This window comes from Leptodactylus fuscus, chromosome 1, assembly GCF_031893055.1.
Source record: "Leptodactylus fuscus isolate aLepFus1 chromosome 1, aLepFus1.hap2, whole genome shotgun sequence".
Classification (NCBI taxonomy): domain Eukaryota; kingdom Metazoa; phylum Chordata; class Amphibia; order Anura; family Leptodactylidae; genus Leptodactylus; species Leptodactylus fuscus.
The window spans coordinates 129,553,059-129,574,870 of NC_134265.1; the positions used below are offsets into that span (position 1 = coordinate 129,553,059).

Consider the following 21,812-nt stretch of genomic DNA (forward strand, 5'->3'; position numbering starts at 1 on the left):
TATTTATGTGTATATACTCTATGTAAACCATGTTTAAACTAATGAAGTGCTGTTCAGACGCACAGATATACCATGACATCTGATATATATATGTAACATGAGTTATACCTACAGCCTTTGATGCAGTATTGCAACTTAACCTCCATGTATTATATGGTTTGTACTATCCCCTGTACATTCATTATTGTGTATTTTTAATGTGTTAAATTTAATAAAGTACAACATTTTTTTTTTTACAATTTTTGTGATGTTTATGGCAGTTCGCCTGATTCAGGCACAGTAGAAATATTCATGTAGTTCTGCCCCCTTTTTTGCCCTAGTTTTTTGTGTATATTGACTACACCCTAAGACATACAACTTGTAAGCATGTCTCTTTATACCCCTAATATCCGATATCTGTATACTCCTATACTCCTAATGATCATTATCATCCTAATTCTAACATCCTATAACAACACACCATGATATAAAAGCCTCACACATTATCAGGCATGTATCAAATTAACAGCCTTTGAACACAGCCAATATCATTCTAATTCAACCAGCCTGTAACAGAACATCTAGTTATAAAACATTATTATACACATTATCAACCCTGGATCAAATTGAAATTCTTGATCACATTGCATTCTTCAACCTCTGGAATGAGCGCAGATGGCCCCTCTGAAGGGAAGGGTGCGAGGGGATTTGCCCAGACATGCCTATGTAGGTCGGCTAGGGGCTTGGATGGGTGGGTCGACTTGTCAACGCACAAAGGAAAGGGGGTGTAACGGGGAGGAAAGCGGAGTGTTGACGTGAGGTGTTTTGGGCACTAAGGGGGCGTGGTACCTGTCATCTTCAAAGAAAAGGGGCATTTTGATGAAACATGTAGAGGCTATAATACTCATGCTTTCAATACAGGACAGTTGTCCTACCAAGAGACAGGGAAACCTAGCATCATAGATGACACATGGTGCTTAGAGTCTGGGTCCCTGCTTAGTGCTCGGACCAGGAAATACAGCCACATATGGTTCTAATTTATTAGCCTTATTATGCCCTTGTGAAGCCAACTTTAGGCTACATGTACACCTGTTGTCACTTAAAGAGGACCTTTCATCAGATTGGGCACAGGCAGTTCTATATACTGCTGGAAAGCTGACACTGTGCTGAATTCAGCGCTGTCGGCTTTCCCGATCTGTGCCCCGGGTAAAGCGCTATCGGTCCCGGTACCGTAGCACTTTACCCGGGGCACCTTAGTACCGAAGGGCGTTTCTGACAGCCAGGGACGCCCTTCTGCCCAGCAGCGCCTATCGCGCTGTGCTCTGAGACCGGGGAGGAACGCCCCCTTCCCTCTGCTCACACAGCTTGTCCATAGACGAGTATAATCAGGAGGGGAGGAGGCGTTCCTCCCCGGTCTCAGAGCACAGCGCGATAGGTGCTGCTGGGCAGAAGGGCGTCCCTGGCTAAGTGTCAGAAACGCCCTTCTGACTGTAAAGAGCTACGGTACTGGGACCAATAGCGTTTTACCCAGGGCACAGATCGGGAAAGCCGATAGTGCGCTGATAGTCAGCTTTCCAGCAGTATATGGAACTGCCTGTGCCCAAATCGGTGAAAGGTCCTCTTTAAAGGTCTGTGAAAAATGGAACCGGCATCATATACATTGTATCCCTGTTTGGGTCATGATTTTTATAGACCATATCATTTGAATTTACAAGATAGAACCGAAAAAATGGACAGGATATTGCAAGTCAGTGTTATGTCCCTCATACAGACTAGTGAAAATCATACTTATGTATAAGAGGCGATATAAATGAATGGACCTGTATGTTATCTGTTAAAAAGCGGAAAGCACATGGATAATTACATTTGTGTGCATGAGGCCTTGTGTTCAGTGTGATGAATTGTTATGTATAAAGCTTGCACTTTCCATTTTTCATTGCAGATTTGATCCAGGATTCATAGGTGGAGACTTTTGTGAATAGTGATGGTGGTTTTCTATTTGTTCGTCCACCAAGTACAATTCCAGAAAGATACGCACCACAGAATAATGGACCTCCAGAATCACCCTGTCAAAAAAGAGATGATCGGTGTGAAAAACAACATACATGTAAGCAGTCCGTGGTTTCTACATACAGGACATAGGACAATTTGATATTATGGTTATGTTGTCAAAAACAAGCAGAAAACAAAGGACATGTGTGTGCTTCTTTTCATCCACCCATACTGTAGAGTTTAATGGACATTCATCCTCACTAATATGGACCCTGCATGGCTTCTTTTTATTTTTCTTTAAACCTTTGTTCCTGATGATTAATATATAAAAAAAATCCATCTCCGTTTTTTTTTTTTTTTCCGGACTGCACTAAATAGCAATGATTCTACGTGTATACACTTAAAGGGGTTACTCAGTTTCTAAGATTTAGCCCTATTGTTAGGATAGGCCATCAATATTAGATCTGCAAGGGTTCTGACACCTGGAGCCCCCACAGATCACCAGTATTGAGGCATTGCAGGAGAGCCATCTGACTCACTTACTGTACAAACTGTAATGACGAGAGTAGGTACTCCAGCGATACCCCATAACCTTGGTACGGGTGATCTGTAGTGGTTCCAGGTGTCAGACCCCTAAGATCCTAAGGATAGTCCATCAATCTTAGAAACTGGATAACCCCTTTAATATATAGGAACGCTGTGGTGACTATTCATGTGGGTACTGTAAGTTACAATACATTTTACTGTATGCATTTATACATAATATGTATTATAAATGTATAAAAATTATATATGACCTGTTCTATACATAAATACTCACTTCACCGGTTCTCTTGCCTTCCTTTTCCTCTCCAGCACAGATGAAATTCTTGACATTAATATCTGGATAAGCCTTGGAACATGTTTCTGTAGAAACCACTTTTAGATCAACTTTACGTAGTAATGGTGATGACTTGTCATTGTAAGTGTTAAATACGCCCCATCCAGCCACAGTGCAGTCACTTCCAGGTTTCACACTGCTTTTGATTTTGGTAATCGGCAAGGGTAAGATGTATCTATTTAGAACCGCTGTCTTTTTCAACTTTACAAAAGAAAAAAAAACTTTGTTAACAAACACTTACTGTATGGCTTACCATTGCAGTTGCCTTTCATTTCCCTTTACAAGCCCCTGCATTGCATAGCGCTCAATGACAACAGAAACAACACTAATTTCTACTACCTGACAATTCTAACACAGAAATGTTGTGGTATGAGAATTCAAAATACCGTATTTTCCAGCATATAAGACGACTGGGCGTATAAGATGACCCCCAACTTTTCCAGTTAAAATATAGAGTTTGGGATATACTCGCCGTATAAGACTACCCCTCTTCTGTTGGGTACCTCTTCTTAACGCACACTTTCCTCTTAGCATACTCTTTAATGCTTTTTTATTTGCTTTCCAGTCCCGAACCATCTTTTCTGTAAAGGAGGATTCACACTACTGCTGCTCTCCGCTCTCGGCTTCTTCCTCAGGTACATCTAAAAACAATTTCTGAAGGATGCATATCCACGTACAGAGGCACACATAGGAATAGAATTCCAGGAGGGAGGGTGGAAGAAGGCCACCAGCCACTGGCACACACAAATAAACAATTCATCAGCCTGCAATGTTCCCATCAGCTCAGAGAGCGTCCTCCACGGCTGCCCCAGTTCAGCGACCTCTGCAGGATGCCACAAACCCATGCGACAGACCCATCCGCCTCTGGAGAGTGTCAAACAAGGTCACAAACTTGCACTCATAAATCTGTCTCTCCTTCCCTGACCTAAAACTCCCTCCCAAAAACAAAACCTTCATGTCACTGGTGATACCATGATCCCCACTGCAGAAATGTTCCAACACAGGAAGGTCCACTCCCTGCTCTCCAACTGCATGACGGTGCGAGTTCATTTGCACTCCAAGCCCCTGACCAGTCTCTCCAACACACAGACCCCCAGTGGAACACCCGGTGCACACCACTAAATACACCACACCAGGTGTGCCACAGACGAATTTACCTGGGACTTCACATTCCCTGTCAGAACTCGGCATCTCATCCCATCGGTGGTCAGCATGCGAGGGCAGGTCCCGCACCCCCTCCGTCTGGCTCTCCATGCCAGCCAGAGGCAACAGCGAGCCGCCAACCACCATATCCCCAAGACCTGGCAGCAACACAGATGGGGATAGGTCTGTCACATGGGTTTGTGGCATCCTGCAAAGTTCGCTGAACTGGGGCAGCCATGGAGGACGTGCTCTGAGCTGATGGGAACATTGCAGGCTGATGAATTGTTTATTTGTGTGTGCCAATGGCCGGTGGCCTTCTTCCATCCTCCCTCCTGGAATTCTATTCCTATGTGTCCCTCTGTACGTGGATATGCATCTTTCAGAAATTGTTTTTAGATGTACCTGAGGAAGAAGCCGAGAGCTTCAAGGCGTCGTGGTCTGTCATCATTATTAGTTAGCCATTAGAAAAGGTATCAACTACTGAGGACTCTCAAGTTTTTTGTTTTTTATATTTCCTACCCACTGGCTAACACGGTACAAAAACAAACATTTTCCTTATACCATTTTGGGGAATTCCTATTGCTTAGATCACCTTTTATTTAAATCAGAGCTGAAACTATGGAAAAAAACAGCTGTTTGACACTTTTTATTTTGACATTCACCGTACACGGAAAATATTTTATAAGTAGACCAGGTATTTTCGGATATAGGGATATCTATTGTGTAGGTGTATCATAGTAGTTTTCTACCTTTATATGTATTCTAGGGAAAGGAGGTGATTTATAACTTTTTTTTATTTTTTTATTTTTTCTATATTTTTTTAATCCCTTCCAGGCAATGGCATTTTTTGATTTTCGTTTTTCGTTTTTGACTCCCCTCCTTCTAAACCCCATAACTTTTTTATTTCTCGGCTCCCAGAGCCATATGAGGTCTTAGTCTTTGCGGGACAATTTTTTCTTCATGTTGCCACCATTAATTATTCTGTACAATGTACTGGGAAGCTGGAAAAAAATTCAGATTGGGGTAGATTTGAAGAATAAATGCATTTCTGCGAATTTCTTATGAGCTTCGATTTTACGGCATTTACTATGCAGCCAAAATGACCTGTCATCTGTATTCTGTGTTTCGTTACGATGCTGGGGATACCAAATTTATATGGTTTTATTTACATTTTAACCCCTTAAAAAAATCCAAATCTGTGTTAAATTTTTTTTTCTAAAAGTCGCCATATTCTGACAGCCTTAACTTTTTTATACATCTGTGTATGGGGATGCATAGGGCGTCTTTTTTTGCGGGGCCGAGTGTACTTTTTATTTCTACCATTTTCGGGAAATGCTATTGCTGTGATCACTTTTTATTCTAATTTTTATCAGAATCAAAACAGTGAAAAAACGTCGGTTTGGCACTTTTGACTATTTTTCCTGCTACGGCGTTTACCGTACAGGAAAAATATTTTTATATATTTGTAGAGCGGGCGATTTCGGACACAGGGATACCTAACATGTAGGTGTTTCATAGTATTTAACTACTTTTATATGTGTTCTAGGGAAAGGGGGTGATTTGAATTTTTAATACTTTTTAAAAAAATTTATATTTTGTTTTACTTTTTTTTTTTTTTTGCATTTATTAGACCCCCTAGGAGGTCTTGAACCCCAGGGCGTCTGATCACTAATGCAATGCATTACAATGCTAATGCATTGCAAAAAAAAAACATCATTTCTTATGCAGGCTGCATAGACTAGTCTGCAAAAGAAAGAGACTGCAGACCGGCCGGGAGCCTTTACAGGAAACGTGACGGGGACCTATCGGAGGCATTAGCACTAGCTGGCTACTGTGGAGCACAGTAGACACCCAGTGGCTATGGCGACCGCCCGACTCCCGGCCTCCATTGATACAGCAGAGACCCGGTTGCTATAGCGACCGCTCTGCAGCAGAGCGGCCACCATTATCTTTACATACCCAACATCCGCTGTAATAGCACAGTGGAGCCGGGGACGCAGCATTGCTGCACTCCTGCCCCTGCAGGAAGCTAGCGGCGGCAGGAGTGTGGCGATGTTGCGATCCCACTCCTCTGCCCCCCTTCCCCACTGTATACAGGCATATAAGATGACCCCCAACTTTTCAGAAGATTTTTTGGGGTTAAAATGTCGTCTTATACGCTGGAAAATACAGTACATAGCTTAGTATCCTTGAAACAGGTATCTGGTCTCAAGTGCTGTAGTCACCATTGTATCCATTAAAGATAAGATAAGATAGTCCTTTAATAGTCCCACAATGGGGAAAAAAAGGGAACCTGTCAGCAGGTTGGGGGGGGGGCACTAACTCACTGGCATATCATAACTTAAGCTAAGGCTCCTCGGGGAATCCTGCAGCAAAAAAAAAAAAGCGCTGCAGGGAAAACTGCAGCGGCGACGCATCGCGGTTCTTCCCACAGTGCTTTTGACAGAAAGTTTGCAGAGGTTTCTTCTGTGGACTTTCTTTTACAATTATTTCTATGGGGAAACCACTGGCATTTCCATAGGTATAATTGACATTCCGCAAGTTAGGGCGATTTAGGGCGTTTACATCCCATGGGGGCCCAGCCTTAGGCTGTTTTTCAGAATCCTCCAGTACATACTAAGAGTTAAGTGTGCTGTTCTCATCAGACCCAGTTCTAGCGTTTATGAGTGTTTATTGCCCTGGCTTTCAATTTACAAATATATGTGCAATCTCATACTGTGGATAGAAATTCTCTTTTTTATTACCATTAGAAGAAGTTTTTAATAGCAGTTATCTGAAACTAAAAAAGTAGTGCCATTTTGAAACGAAGTGTAAATTTACTTACTTTTAGTAACATGATGTCATTGTATACACTGCCATTGTATTTTGGGAATGGAATTGCATTACAGACTTCTACTTCTTGTCTGAAATCTTCTGCAGCCTTAATATTATGAGCACCCAATAGCACTGTCATCTTTCCTCTGTACACAAAAACAAAAAATACCTCTGCAGTGAGTATCACTGATATACAACTTTCAGTGTAGACAGTAGCAATACATATATTTTCACAAATGAAAACTAATACATCAAAATGAGCTTGTTTCTGCATCATGAGCATGGATTTTTGCAAGCTCTATTTAGATGGATAAACAGTCTCAAACGTTTTTGCAACAATTCTACCACATGTTAACTGTTAGCCACTTTATATTTATTTTCACAAATGTGTTAGAAACCATATAATATGTCACTTAAAGGGGTTGTCCCATCTCAAGGATTCTATCTATACTTGTAGCTTATGTAAATGGAGACACAGATATAGCAAGGAAAAGCACGGGGGAGAGGGAGGGAAAAATGTACAGCCCACTGCCAGGAAAATACCGTTATATCGATGGAAAGTTAACTTGAATAACACTCACGTTCCTGTGTGTAAGCAGCGGGCACGGAATAAGCCCCTCGGTCCGGGGCGCTCCTGGGCAAAACAATCCTTGAAGAGTAAATCCAGCAACCATCCACTTCCTTAAAAATCTTTCATTTCATTAACATAATTCCATTAAAATTGCATGATGTACAACATCTGGGTGACACTCCTTCGATGGACAGAAGAGCAGCTGATGCGTTTCGGAAATTATTTCCTTATTCGTAGCTACGAATAAGGAAATAATTTCCAAAACGCGTCAGCTGCTCTTCTGTCTGTCGAAGGAGTGTCACCTAGATGTTGTGCATCATGCAATTTTAATGGAATTATGTTAATAAAATGAAAGATTTTTAAGGAAGTGGATGGTTGCTGGATTTACTCTTCAAGGATTATTATGTAAATGGAGGACTTTTCCTAAATAGATTGCTTTAGAAATTCTGCTTTGTTTGCCTTCTACATGAACTTATTCCTCCCATTGTTTACACAGCGTTACCATAACTGCAGACCTCTGAGATAGGACAAGTGACATCACCCACTGCTCTGCCAGCAGGACAATCAGCTCAGCTAATTGCAGTTTGCTGACAAAGCTAAGTCTGTTATCTCTCTCTGTAAACACACAAATAACATTAAGTCCCTTCTCTACAAGCATGTGTATATTATCCGATCTGCATAAGTATTGTGATATTTCAGTGTCCTATTGTTCAGCGAGAGGTGGGAGGAGAAATACAGGAAGTGAGAAGAAGAGACTGCAGGCAAACTGCTGAAACAGGGAAATGGGAAAACCCCTTTAATACATTAGATAGTATTTAGTAAGAAAACTGTGGCAGAAAATCTGTATGAGACACTTGTGCGAAAAGGGGCATGGCTCTTTAATCATAGTTTGAGGTTGGATAGTGTCTAGGAAAAGGTTACACATCTTGAAAGGCACTACAAATGCTGAGTAGTATATAGAGGTTTTAAAACAACATATGCCTCCCTTCAGCCAATGGGGCACATTTTTCAATACTGTCGAATATTGTCTTAAACCACATATTCTTCATAAATATGGAGTGTTTCTAGAAGCTCCAAAATTTTGAGTCGGTACCAAGTAACTAAAAGTGTCAAGCTTCACCGTGAGACAAATATTTGGCACAAATCATGTAGATAAAATACTTAAATCGCAGGCTGTAAGGAATAAAAAACCTACAATTTTTAGCACAAAACATATAATCTATGGGGTCCGCGGGTTTCCTAAGGTAAGCCCTTTTTTATGCAGATTAGGTTTCCATTTGGCAGAATCTGCTCCAACTATCTCTCTCTGTAGAGTTCTGTACTGAGAAGCTGTACAAGCTTCATGCACAGGGTTTACAAACCTGTAGGGTATTTATGAATTGGTTCATAATAAGGTAACAGAAACATGCAGTCAAGTGTCCATAATGGTTCCCTTGTTACCACACTAATACCTTGAGGTTATAATCTTTATTACAATTTTTGCACTAATATGAAATGAGATAAAAGGTCTCAGTAATGGCACAAAAGAAAAAATAAACCTGAAAGATCAAAACGTTAGTCATTGATATAACTCTGGAAAGGATTGGAACACTCATCTGAAATGAATGGTCGTCAATCGATTTTGGCCTCTGAAAAACTTTAGTTGATGGTCGGCTATTTGTACCGTATTTCTGCCGAGCTTTCACATCTGTTGATTCAGACCACAAAGGAGACCTCTGCGAACTTTCTATGCAAAATGGGAAGAACTGTAATGTGTTGCTGCAGTGTTTTTTCCTGCAGCGCTTTTTTACTGCGGGATTCTACATGGGGCATTGGCCTTAAAGTTTCTGCCACTAGCTGTCTCCCTTCTAGCTAATTTGCTGTTCACTCCATGTTATTAGGGAAGCTCCATTCTTAGTTATTTGCAGTTCTAATGACCCTTCATTATCTTTAATTGGGATTTTTTTCTCAGTTGTTTGCTAGTGTTACTCCTGGCAGAATTACATATTAGAAAAGACTAGTAGCAATGGATGAGGGGGAGGGGGGCAGACTGCTCCTTATTGTACCCACTACCAGCATCAGGGAAAATTGTGCTGCGGCCATAAAAGGGCTATTGGCAGAGGAAAAACTAATAGGACATCCTGCATGAAAGCTTATACAGGGGGTGCTATTAATATACATCATAGTGACATATATACATTCCATATACATTCCATATAGTCTTGATCTGGAAGATATCACACTAAAAATGCAGTGCAATCTGCAGGTAGCATGTTACTGAGTCATGTATTCATTTATGTCTTTGCTCATTCTAAAATGTAACACTGGTGAAATGAACACCTGAATTTCAAGCACTAGTAGGGAAGGGAGGTGTCCCCCAAAATAATCAATTAAAATTTAACTTTTATTGGGTCGACCATACTGAAGTACTGGAGGCTACCATCTGGCCTCTAGGAACTGCGATTTTTACCGCATCTAATCCACATAGAGTAGATTATTGTTCCTGATGAGCCTCTAGAAGTTAGGAGGCGAAACGCATAGAACACAAACACCCAATGCAACATTAATAGCCTTTTGGACACCTCCCTTCTCATTCTCAAATGATTTTGATTGTTTTGTCCTATTGTAAAGTCTGATATTTTCTGTTCATGTACTCTTATTTGTAAAGTGCTGCGGAATATGCTGGCACTATTATTATTGACAAAGTATTAAAAATAACTTACATCCTACTAATATTATAAATGTGAAAGTTTGGATGTTTGTAAGTCAATCACGCAAAAAACGGCTGAACAGATTTGGATGAAATGTGGCACATAGATAGTTTGTAACCTCGATTAACACATAGGCTACTTTTTATCCTGGTAGATGACATGGCTTTACTACTGTTATGAATTTATGGTCACATACTATATTAAACTGCTCTTGCAGCAGCTTATCTCAGGTTCTGATAAAGCCAGGTCTGTTATCTCTCTGTGTAAACACACAGCTAACCCTCAGTCCATTGTGTACTTGCATTTGCTTATTATCTGATCTGCTCCAGACAACATGCTGACACACTGGATGGGAAAATGCCTTTAATCCAAATTGGCAGTTTGCCTGCCTGGAAAAAGAAAATCTAATTTGTCGTAAAATTCTATAACAACAAGAGCTATGAAGGTAGCTAGAAGTCAACAGACTTCTCCTCAAGCAGAGCTGAGGAAGATCATCGACGCCAACAACACACTCATTATATGGTGTCCCAGCGAAATGCTAGAAGAATTAAAGTCCTGGTGCGAGGAACAAGTTCAGCGGCAGGCCAGCTTGAGAGCTGCCGAAACACCGAAGCATGTGGATCATCGCCGTTAACACGCTCATTATATGGCTTCCCAGCGAGCTGCTGAGATGCCGGAACAATCACAGGCACGGTGCGAAGAATGAGTTCAGCAGCAGGCCAGCTTGACAGCTGCTGAAATGCCGGAGCAGGCAGATCATCAACATCAATAACACGCTCATGGTGTCCCACCCAGCTGCTGAGATGCCTAAACAATCACAGGCACGGCGTGAGGAACAAGTTCAGCAGCAGGACAGCTTAAGAGCTGCCGAAACGCCGGAGCAGGTAAACTATTGACAGCAGCAATTTGATGAATATAGGCAGATCATCAATGCCAGCACCACGCAGACAAAGTCGCAGACTGAGGCTAGTACATACATAAAGGGAAACATTATCAGGTCATTACTTTATATTCTAGGTACATCTATTCTATGTTTATTCTCGCATTGATATACTTACCCTTTTGCGCAGTGTGCTGCTGTTAAAACATAGTTACCACTTAATAGGATTCCTCCACATCCTGTAGATTGGCTTTTCACATATACCACATAAGGCAGGGAATGTGGCTGCACCACGTCTCCTCCAATAATGTCCTCTGTGGATAAGACAACAAAGTATTATGTCCCAATATAATATCCCATTTACAAACACATTTTATTTGTATTTTCAATCATGAGTCATGACCAGTATCAAATTACTGAAAGTAGGATTGTCTTTAGGTTCCATTAATGGCAGATTTTTTTGTATGTAGAACAACCTGTTACAATATATCATTCTCTTTCATAGGCTTGGTTCACATCTCCGCTTGTACTCCATGAAAAATGCAGAGAGAAAAGCGTTACAAGCAGTGCTTTTCTCTCCGCAGTTTTTGCCCTTTTCAGGCGGAAACCAAACAGAAAACATGCGGACCCCATTATATTCTAAGGGTCCTCAGGTTTCCTAAGGTAACCACTTACTTATGTGGTTAGATTCACACAAACAAGTTTCATCTATATGCCAGATTTCCTGACCTGAACAGTGTTCAGAGAGAGGGACTCTATCAATATATACATCTGTGTATGTCATATCTGACTGTCCTGTAGTGATTATACTATGGGACAACATGCCGCTGGGAGACCGGGACTTCTAGTGTTATAGATAACCAGCCTGACATGATGTTCAGTCTGGTGAATCACAGGCGAAACAACAAATGCCTCAAAAGTAAGAAGACAGCTCTTTAGCATACCTCCCAACCATCCCGATTTCCGCGGGACAGTCACGATTTGGGTGACATGTCCCGCGGTCCCGGTTGGAGGGAGGTATGTCCCGATTTCAACTCAGATCTGCGTCCAGAGTTGAACACATATGCGGCTGAAGGAAGGAGCTGACACAGGTCAGCTCCTCGCTTCAGCCGCATGTGTCAGCGAGAGAGACACGCAGCGGCGAAGCGAGCACGCGAGCAGCTTCAGCCGCATGTGTCAGGGAGAGACGCGGGCAGCGGCGAAGCGAGGAGCTGACCTGTGTCAGCTCCTTCCTTCAGCCGCATGTGTTAGCGAGAGAGGCGGGCAGAGAGCGGCGAGGGAGCGGAGGAGAAGGTAAGTTTAATGTGGAGGTGGAACGTGAATCTGGGGGCAGATGAAGGAGAGGACGGTATGACAGTGGGGCAGAGATGGAGAGGACGGCATGACACTGGGGGCAGAGATGGAGGGACATGAATCTGGGGGAAGAGATGGGGGACATGAATCTGGGGGCAGAGATGGGGGGGCATGAATCTGGGGGCAGAGATGGAGGGACAGGAATCTGTGGGCAGAGATGGGGGGACATGAAACTGGGGGCAGAGATGGAGGGACATGAATCTGGGGGCAGAGATGGAGGGACATGAATCTGGGGGCAGAGATGGAGGGACATGAATCTGGGGGCAGAGATGTGGGGACATGAATCTGGGGGCAGAGATGGAGGAACATGAATCTGGGGGCAGATGAAGGGTGTATATGAAACTGGGGGAGAGATAGAGGGGGGACATATAATTTACGGGTGACTGTAGGAGGATTATACTGTGTGCGGGCACATGAAAAATTAACGAGTGGGTGGAGTCAACACAAAAGTGGGCGGGGCTAAATTTGCCGCAGCGCGCTACACGCGCCGCACATTTTGTCCCTCTTTCGGTTCTTCAAAAGTTGGGAGGTATGTCTTTAGGAACATACAAGTGCCAAAAAAAAAGTAATTGGCTAGCTAAATCAGGTGACCTCCACTTTATACGAATAGTGGATTTCAGATTCAGTTCATATGAGACTGTGAACTAGACAGGGATAGATGTACTGGCAGAGTTAGCTAGGAATTAGCTTTATTTAGGTAGGAATCTTACTCAAACAGCTCTTTGGGGCTCTATATACTTTCCTTGCCAGCCCGAGATACATGCAAGAGTACGGTCAATGCATTCCTATGGGAAAAAGTCAGCTCCCGCATACCGCAAGCTGCCAGCGATCCCGACTAGCATATGGTGCACTGCCACGATGTGTTTGCATTGAACTTACTCTCGCATTTAGCTCGGGCTGGCAAGGTCTCATCACTTTCAAACTTCACCTGCAAGCACATCTCGTGGCAGCCCATTATATGCTAATCGGGATCCCTGGCAGCTTGCGTTATGTGGGAGCTGACTTTTTCTCATAGGAATGCGTTGATTGGCTGAATGCCACACAGTGTACAGGATTCGGCCAATCAACGCTGGTTCTTCTGGAGGAGGCGGAATCTAAGATCGGTCCACAGCAGTCTCCATTTTGGTCCTATCTCAGGTGTAGCAGAGTTCAGCTTGCAGGCAGTGCGCGGCAAGCACATGGAGCCCATTATAGTCTATGGGCTCCGTTTGCTTTGCAAGCACATCGCTTGCAATTGCGATTGCATTCCGTCCGGGGGGGTCTCCATGCAGACTCCTTGTGGACGGAATACAAGCGCTAGTGTGAACCAACCCTAAGTGTGGATAATAAGGGAGGGGGGGATATATAGGACATGTGCTACTACTCCACTTTTATTCAATTTACTCCTGGTTTTAACAAAACTGAACATGGAAACCCAGCCTATGGATTGCTACATCTGTGTATAATCTTGTAGATAGGTGGTCCTAGTATTATCATTTGCCTCTTATGTATTTCATTGTACAATTAGGAGCGGACACTAGCTGTGTCCGTGACACCTGTCATTTATTTAAATGGCGATCGGGTGCGTTCTTTTCCTTCACTGTCCGCATGTAAAGATGTCCGACTTTTTAAGCGGACAGAAAAACCCTACATGTCGGGTTTTTCTGTCTGCTTGAAAAGTCGGACATCTTTACAAACGGACACTTAAGGACAGGCAAGGAGTGCAAAAGAACGAACCCGATCGCCATTTAACCGGTTAAGGGCCGGGCCCAAAAGTATGTTAAAGACCAGGCCTTTTTTTTCAAAACTGACATGTGTCACTTTAAATGGCAATAACTTTGAGACGCTTTAACATAGACAAGTGATTCTGAGAATGTTTTTTCGTAACACCTTGTACTTCATGTCAGTAGTAAATTTTGGTCGGTATGTTATGTCTTTGATTATTAAAAAATATGAAATTTGGCGAAAATTTGGAAAAAAATGCAGTTTTCAAACTTTGAAATTGCATGTCTTTCAAATAGAAAGTCATACCACCCAAATGTTTTCATAAATATAATTAACCATGTCTTTCATTTATGTAGCAATCAAATTTTAATCACTCTTTAATTTTTTTCAGATATTATAAGGCTTACAAATCAAGCAGTAATTTTCAAAATTTTCAAGAATATTTCCAAAACACATTTTTCAAGGGACCAGTTCAGTTCAGAAGGGAAATTGAAAGGCCTCTGTAATAAAAACCCCCATAAGTCACCCCATTCTAAAAACTGCACTCCTGAAAGAATCCAAAACAGCAGGTAGAAAGTTTTTTAACCCTTTCAGCATTTCACAGCAATTAAAACAAAATGGAGGTCAAATTTACATTTTTCAATTCCTATCACTAATATATTCATTTAGCCCTAGAATTTACACATTTACTAAGAGTTAAAAGAGGAAATGCACCCCACATTTTGTTGCACAATTTCTTCCGAACACGACAATACCCCATAAGTGCTGTTACCCTAATGTACGGGCACACAATCGCTCTCAGAACGGATGGAGCGCTAATTGGATTTTGTAGGCCAGATTTTGATAAAATAGTTTGCAGGCACCATGTCCCATTTGCAGAGCTCCCAAGGTGCCAAAATAGTGGAAACCCCCCAAATGTGACCCCATTTTGGAAACTAGACCCCTCAAGGAATTTATCAAGGGGTATAGTGAGCCCTTTGACCCTACAGGTGTCTCACAGATTTTTTTACCATTTAGACGTGAAAATGAAAAATTACTTTTTTCATAATAAAATGTTACTGTAGCCCCAAATTTTTCATCTTTACAAGGGGTTAAAGGAGAAACTGCACCCCATATTTTGTTGCACAATTTCTCCCGAACACAACAATACCCCATATGTGCTGGTACCCTAATGTACGGGCACACGGTCGCTCTCAGAACGGATGGAGCGCTAATTGGATTTTGTAGGCCAGATTTTGATAAAATAGTTTGCAGGCACCATGTCCCATTTGCAGAGCTCCCAAGGTGCCAAAATAGTGGAAACCCCCCAAATGTGACCCCATTTTGGAAACTAGACCCCTCAAGGAATTTATCAAGGGGTATAGTGAGCCCTTTGACCCTACAGGTGTCTCACAGATTTATTTACCATTTAGACGTGAAAATGAAAAATTACTTTTTTCGTAATAAAATGTTACTGTAGCCCCAAATTTTTCATCTTTACAAGGGGTTAAAGGAGAAAATGCACCCCATATTTTGTTGCACAATTTCTCCCGAACACAACAATACCCCATATGTGCTGGTACCCTAATGTACGGGCACACGGTCGCTCTCAGAGCGGATGGAGCGCTAATTGGATTTTGTAGGCCAGATTTTGCTAGAATACTTTTCAGGCACCATGTCCCATTTGCAGAGCTCCCAAGGTGCCAAAATAGTGGAAACCCCCCAAATGTGACCCCATTTTGGAAACTAGACCCCTCAAGGAATTTATCAAGGGGTATAGTGAGCCCTTTGACCCTACAGGTGTCTCACAGATTTTTTTACCATTTAGACGTGAAAATGAAAAATTACTTTTTTCATAATAAAATGTTACTGTAGCCCCAAATTTTTCATCTTTACAAGGGGTTAAAGGAGAAACTACACCCCATATTTTGTTACACAATTTCTTCCGAACACGACAATACCCCATATGTGCTGGTACCCTAATGTACGGGCACACGGTCGCTCTCAGAACAGATGGAGCGCTAATTGGATTTTGTAGGCCAGATTTTGCTAGAATACTTTTCAGGCACCATGTCCCATTTGCAGAGCTCCCAAGGTGCCAAAACAGTGGAAACCCCCAAAATATGACCCCATTTTGGAAACTAGACCCTTCAAGGAATTTATCAAGGGGTATAGTGAGCACTTTGACCCTATAGGAGTTTCACAGAATTGGCCCAGCAAATTGGAAAATGACATTTTTTGCTATAAAATGTTGCTTTAACCCAAAATTTTGCATTTCCACAAGGGGTTAAAGGAGAAAATGCACCCCACAATTTGTTACGCATTTTCCCCCAACTACAGAAATGCCCCATATGTGGCTGTAAAGTGATGTATGGGCATGCTGTGAGGTCCAGAATGTAAAGATCGCTATTGGGATTTTGGAGGGCAAATTTAGCTGGAATATCTTTCAGGCACCATGTTGCATTTGGAGAGCCCCTGAAGTGCCAGAACAGTAGAAACACCCCAAAAATGACCCCATTTTGGAAACTAGACTCCTCAAGGAATTTATCAAGGGGTATAGTGAGCACTTTGACCCTACAGGAGTTTCACAGAATTGGCCCAGCAAATTGGAAAATGACATTTTTTGCTATAAAATGTTGCTTTAACCCAAAATTTTGCATTTCCACAAGGGGTTAAAGGAGAAATTGCACCCACATTTTGTTACACAATTTCTCCCGAACGTGACAATACCCCATATGTGCTGGTAATCTAATGTACGAATGGATGGAGCGCTAATTGGATTTTGTAGGCCAGATTTTGCTAGAATAGTTTGCAGGCATCATGTCCCTTTTGCAGAGCCCCCAAAGTGCCAAAACAGTGGAAACCCCCAAAATATCACCCCATTTTGGAAACTAGACCCTTCAAGGAATTTATCAAGGGGTATATTGAGCACTTTGACCCTACAGTTGTTTCACAGAATTGGCCCAGCAAATGGGAAAATGACATTTTTTGCTATAAAATGTTGCTTTACCCAAAATTTTGCATTTCCACAAGGGGTTAAAGGAGAAATTGCACCCCACATTTTGTTACCCAATTTCTCCCGAACGTGACAATACCCCATATGTGCTGGTACCCGAATGTACGGGCACACGGTCGCTCTCAGAACGGATGGAGCGCTAATTGGATTTTGTAGGCCAGATTTTGCTAGAATAGTTTGCAGGCATTCAATAAGTGCTTTAGCATCTTCTTAGAGTATCCAGATTTTTTGTGAAATGTTGAAAAAGATGCAAAAAAATGTAATTAGTATTTTTGTTCCCCAATGTATTCATCTAGGGGTATAATTTAGGGAATTTAGAGTTTATAACAATAGGAATTTGCAGGTTTATGCAAAAGATGGGGCTTGGTGGCAATCACAAAATTAGAAGTGGAATTTTCTGGGGAAGAGATCTAATAATGAAGAACAGTGTGGTATCTCTCAAAGCAAGGGACAATACACAGGCCTGGTTTTGAGGGGCATGAGGGACAATGGTAACGGGTATCTCTGCGTCGCCCATTTTTGGTGCAGACACGGCATTTTTTTTGCGCGTTAGCTCGTGTTGTTGTGGAGGGAAGTAGACTAATAAAATGCCTTTCAGTGAGTCGTTTGACATCTTCAGACTGGGGGGTCTCTATGGGGTCCTGAGGGTCAAAAAGGAGGTTGTGAATTATTTTTTCCTGGAAATCCAGATATTTGTCGGTGCCTCCCTTCTTTTTATAAAGTAAAAAGGCATTTTGGATTCCAATTTGAAAGAGGTAAATGGCCACTTTTTTATACCAGGTTTTGGTTTTTCTTTTTACTAAATAGGGCTGTAAGATTTGATCACTTAAATCCACCCCCCCCATGTGTTTGTTATACTCGGACACACTTATTGGCTTATGCTTGTCTGCTGTTGCCCCTCTTTCCCTCACTGCCACTGTTCCTGTGGGGTGTATTGTGCTCAACAAATAGACATCTCTCCGATCTCTGTATTTCACCGCCAACAGCTCCTCACAAGAATAAGAACAGGACTCCCCTTTTTGTATGCCCTTCCCCTCTAGCTGCTGCGGAAAACCAATTCGGTTTTTGCGCATGGTTCCACATGCTCCTGTGCTTGCACAATGCAAGTGTCTAAATAGGGCCACACCTGAATAGAAGTTGTCACAATACAAGTGGTACCCTTTGTGTAGCAGGGGCTGCATTATCTCCACCACTATTTTACTACTGATGGGAAAATTTGGGGGGCATCCTGGGGAATTAATTTTTTTATCTCGTCCCTCATATATTCTGAAGGCGGCGGTGTAGCCAGAACTGCTTTCGCAAAGCTTATATAGCTTTATGCCATATCTTGCCCGTTTGGAAGGGAGATATTGGCGAAAGCTCAGTCTACCGTGAAAACTAAGGAGGGATTCGTCCACACTGACGTTTTGCTCTGGGGTGTAATGTTGTAAAAAGGAGTGGTTCAAATAATTTATGAGGGGTCTCAGTTTGAATAACCGATCACGGTTTGGATCATCACTTGGGGGGGCCTGTGAATTATCACTGAAGTGAAGGAACCTCATTATTCGCTCATAGCGAAGCCTGGACATGACTGCCGAATATATTGGGGTTGACTGTGCGGGACTTTTTGACCAATATGATCTGATTGAGGGCTTTTTTACAATACCCATATTTAGGGTGAGGCCCCAAAATTTTTTCATTTCCACCAGATCTGTGGGTGTCCAATCTTTGGCATGGGCAGAGGAAGGTTTTTGGGTTATGTACTGGGTGGCATATAAATTCGTTTGAAGGACAATTTCATTGAGGAGGTCGTCGCTTATGAATAAACTAAAATAATTCATGTGGGTAAATTGGGAATCATCCACTGTTATGCCAGGAGATGCAGTAAATGGGTGGACTCTAGGGGCAAAAGATGGAGCAGGTGCCCACTGGAGGGAACGCACATCAAATAGTGGGAAAGTGTCACTGTCTGCTGCCGCACTGCTAGTTCCGGCACCTTCACCATCTGAAGAGTCAATGTCATCAGGGAGAACGTCCCCTGAAGACAAATCTGAAATGACACTTGTATTGTCATTTTCATTGTCTGCAAATGTTTCAGTGTCAGACGCATCTGATGCATCTGACCAAAGAATGGCGTATGCCTCCTCACTAGTATAAAACCTCCTCGCCATAATGTCACTGATTGCGAACCCTCTTTGGTAGAGTGGCTGTAAAGCGCCGCAGAATATGTTAGCGCTATACAAGTCACAGATATATATATATATACCTATATGGCGGGTATATATATATATGTATATATATATATCTAAAATTTATACGGTAGATATATATATATATATGGTGCTAGAGAGCAATTTATTGTGAGCCCTATAGGGTACGGTGACTGACACTTTCTGTAAAGCGCCACAGAATATGTTAGCGCTATACAAGTGACAGAAATATATATATATACCTATATGGTGGGTATATATATATATATCTCCCTATCTAGCTCTGATATACACAGATATATATATATATATATTTATTTTTTTATATATATATATATGATCTATATATAGATTTGGGGATAGGGGATTAGGAATTAGGGGATCGATGGGTTTGGGGGCAGGATCGGGCAGTGGAAACTGTATATGGGTGTTTTTTAGCAAGCAATGTCTCAAGTCTCTCTCCTTCTTCTCTTCTCCTCACAAAGTAACAATGTGTAAGGAGAAGAGGAGAGGGAGGAGACTTGAGACGCTGCCTGTACTGTAAATAAAAGAGATCGCTGTGACTTGCTGTCACAGCGATCACATGACCGGGGACCAATCAGATCGGTCCCCGGCATCTTCACCAAGTCCCGGGCTAGAGGTAGGGGCGGGACTGTTACCAGGGGGGGGCGCGATCTGCTCCGAAATGGCACCTAAAGACCGGACGTATTTCGACAATAGTCCGGTCTTTAGGTACCAGCACATGAGGCCGTAAATTTACGTACGGCGGTCCTCATGTGGTTAAATAAATGACAGGTGTCACGGACACAGCTAGTGTCCGCTGCTAATTTCCGTGCCAGATTTTGAACGGACACTAGGAGCGGACACTACCTGTCGGACACAGACGGTAGTGTGAACGCCCCCTAATACAGATTTTTTATACTTCAATATATTTTCTATCACAGGGTGTGTTTATTATTATTATTATTATTATTATTATTGTTTATTTCTATAGCACCATTAATTCCATGGTGCTTTACATTTGGGGGTTACATACAATACACAAAATTTACAGGTAGATATAATACTAACAGTGACCGACTGGCACGGTGGGGTAGAGGGCCCTGCCCGCGAGGGCTTACAATCTATGGGGATATTTTCAGGTTTTGAGATAAAGTGGATTGCAAAATAAATAAAAAAATTCATAAAAAATTAGAAGCAATGCATGTAGAGAGAACAAGCCAGCATCTCATTGAAGTTTAGTAAAATATAACTTTTAATCCATTCAAAATAAAAATAAATACATACAGTGACGCATTTTGAGACATAAAGACTCTTACTCATAGTCTACTCATTTCTATTTTCTATAAAAAAAATTAGAACCCATTCTCCTTTATGATCCACACCTGGTTTTGGCTCTAAAATCCACATTATATTGGATTGGCTTTATGACCGCTTAAGTTGTTTGTTAGATAAAATGTTACTGATACATGTTACCAGGAAACAATAAGTATGTACCGGCAGTACCAGAGTACGACACAGACTGACAGCTCAGAAATTTCTTATTTAGATGGAAGCATATGTTAATCTCTAGTCTATAGATAGCATAGAAGTAATATGTACTTACCTGCATATCCACAGAGTATAAAGCAAGCCACATGAATGAATATTATTAAACCCATTTTCATTTGAAGAATACAGACAGAAAGGTTTTCTGCTTAAGTGTATCTGGATATGACTAAACCATCTGCAACTGACCATATATATATATACCATACAACCTGTCTTCCTAGAAGCTTGCATATTGGTCTGGCTGGTGGTTCACCACTTAGACATAGTTGCTGCACAACAGTAACTTGGTTCCCAGAAGCAATTCATAATTAGAAACCTACTACAATGGGGAAATATAGACAGAAAAAAATAATTTTCTGACATAGAAAATGTGAGATGACTACACTAATAATTGTTTTATCACCACCAAAAATTGAGGTGATCAAGTGTATAGAGCTTACAATGACTCCTCTGTACTTGCAATTTGATGTAGACAGGTCTGTGGTCAGTGGCTAGATCAGCCTTTGACTACCTTCACATGATAAGATTTCATTAGTTTGGGGATTTTCTGACATATTGATATTAATGATGGTTATTTATTTTTATGTGTAAAATTGGAAATGGAAGGTGAATTAAATTTTTATTTTTTTTATTTCAATAGGAACCTTGCAATGGCAGGCCTTGGAGCCTGGTAGACAGTCGGGCGCTGAGGGAGTCCCCTCCCTCAAAATAACTACTCAGTCTGAGAGGTCAAATGTCTATGATTGCTGTTGTCGCTGACCATAGACACTGGCCCATTGGTTAAGGCAGCTCCAGAATTTAAAGATCTGATATGCTTAAAGATTTGGCATCAAGACATGTTGAGAAGGTATAAAAGGGGTTGTCTTGGAAGTTTAAATTCACTTACCTGATCCAGTGGCTGAAGATGATGGAACCGGTGAACGAGGTCGGAAGCAATGCCTTAACCCCCAGGTAGCCATGCCCCCTCCCTCCTTCCGTCTCTGATCTGTTAGTTACCTTGGCTATGGAACTGATTGACTATAAAAAAAAATCGACTATTCTAACTATATCGAATCCCATTATAATCTATGG

General features: G+C 41.8%; 1 protein-coding gene across 1 annotated transcript; it reads right to left on the minus strand.

Annotated features, from left to right (window-relative positions):
• Positions 1–1,883: 1,883 nt before the first annotated feature.
• Positions 1,884–20,851, minus strand: LOC142203911 (granzyme C-like). The gene is made up of 5 exons (XM_075275054.1): positions 20,796–20,851; positions 11,128–11,268; positions 6,819–6,954; positions 2,792–3,052; positions 1,884–2,045 (listed from the first exon to the last, which is right to left on the minus strand). The coding sequence occupies exons 1-5, from the start codon at positions 20,849–20,851 to the stop codon at positions 1,884–1,886; spliced, it is 756 nt and encodes a 251-aa protein (XP_075131155.1).
• Between the last annotated feature and the right edge of the window lie 961 nt (positions 20,852–21,812).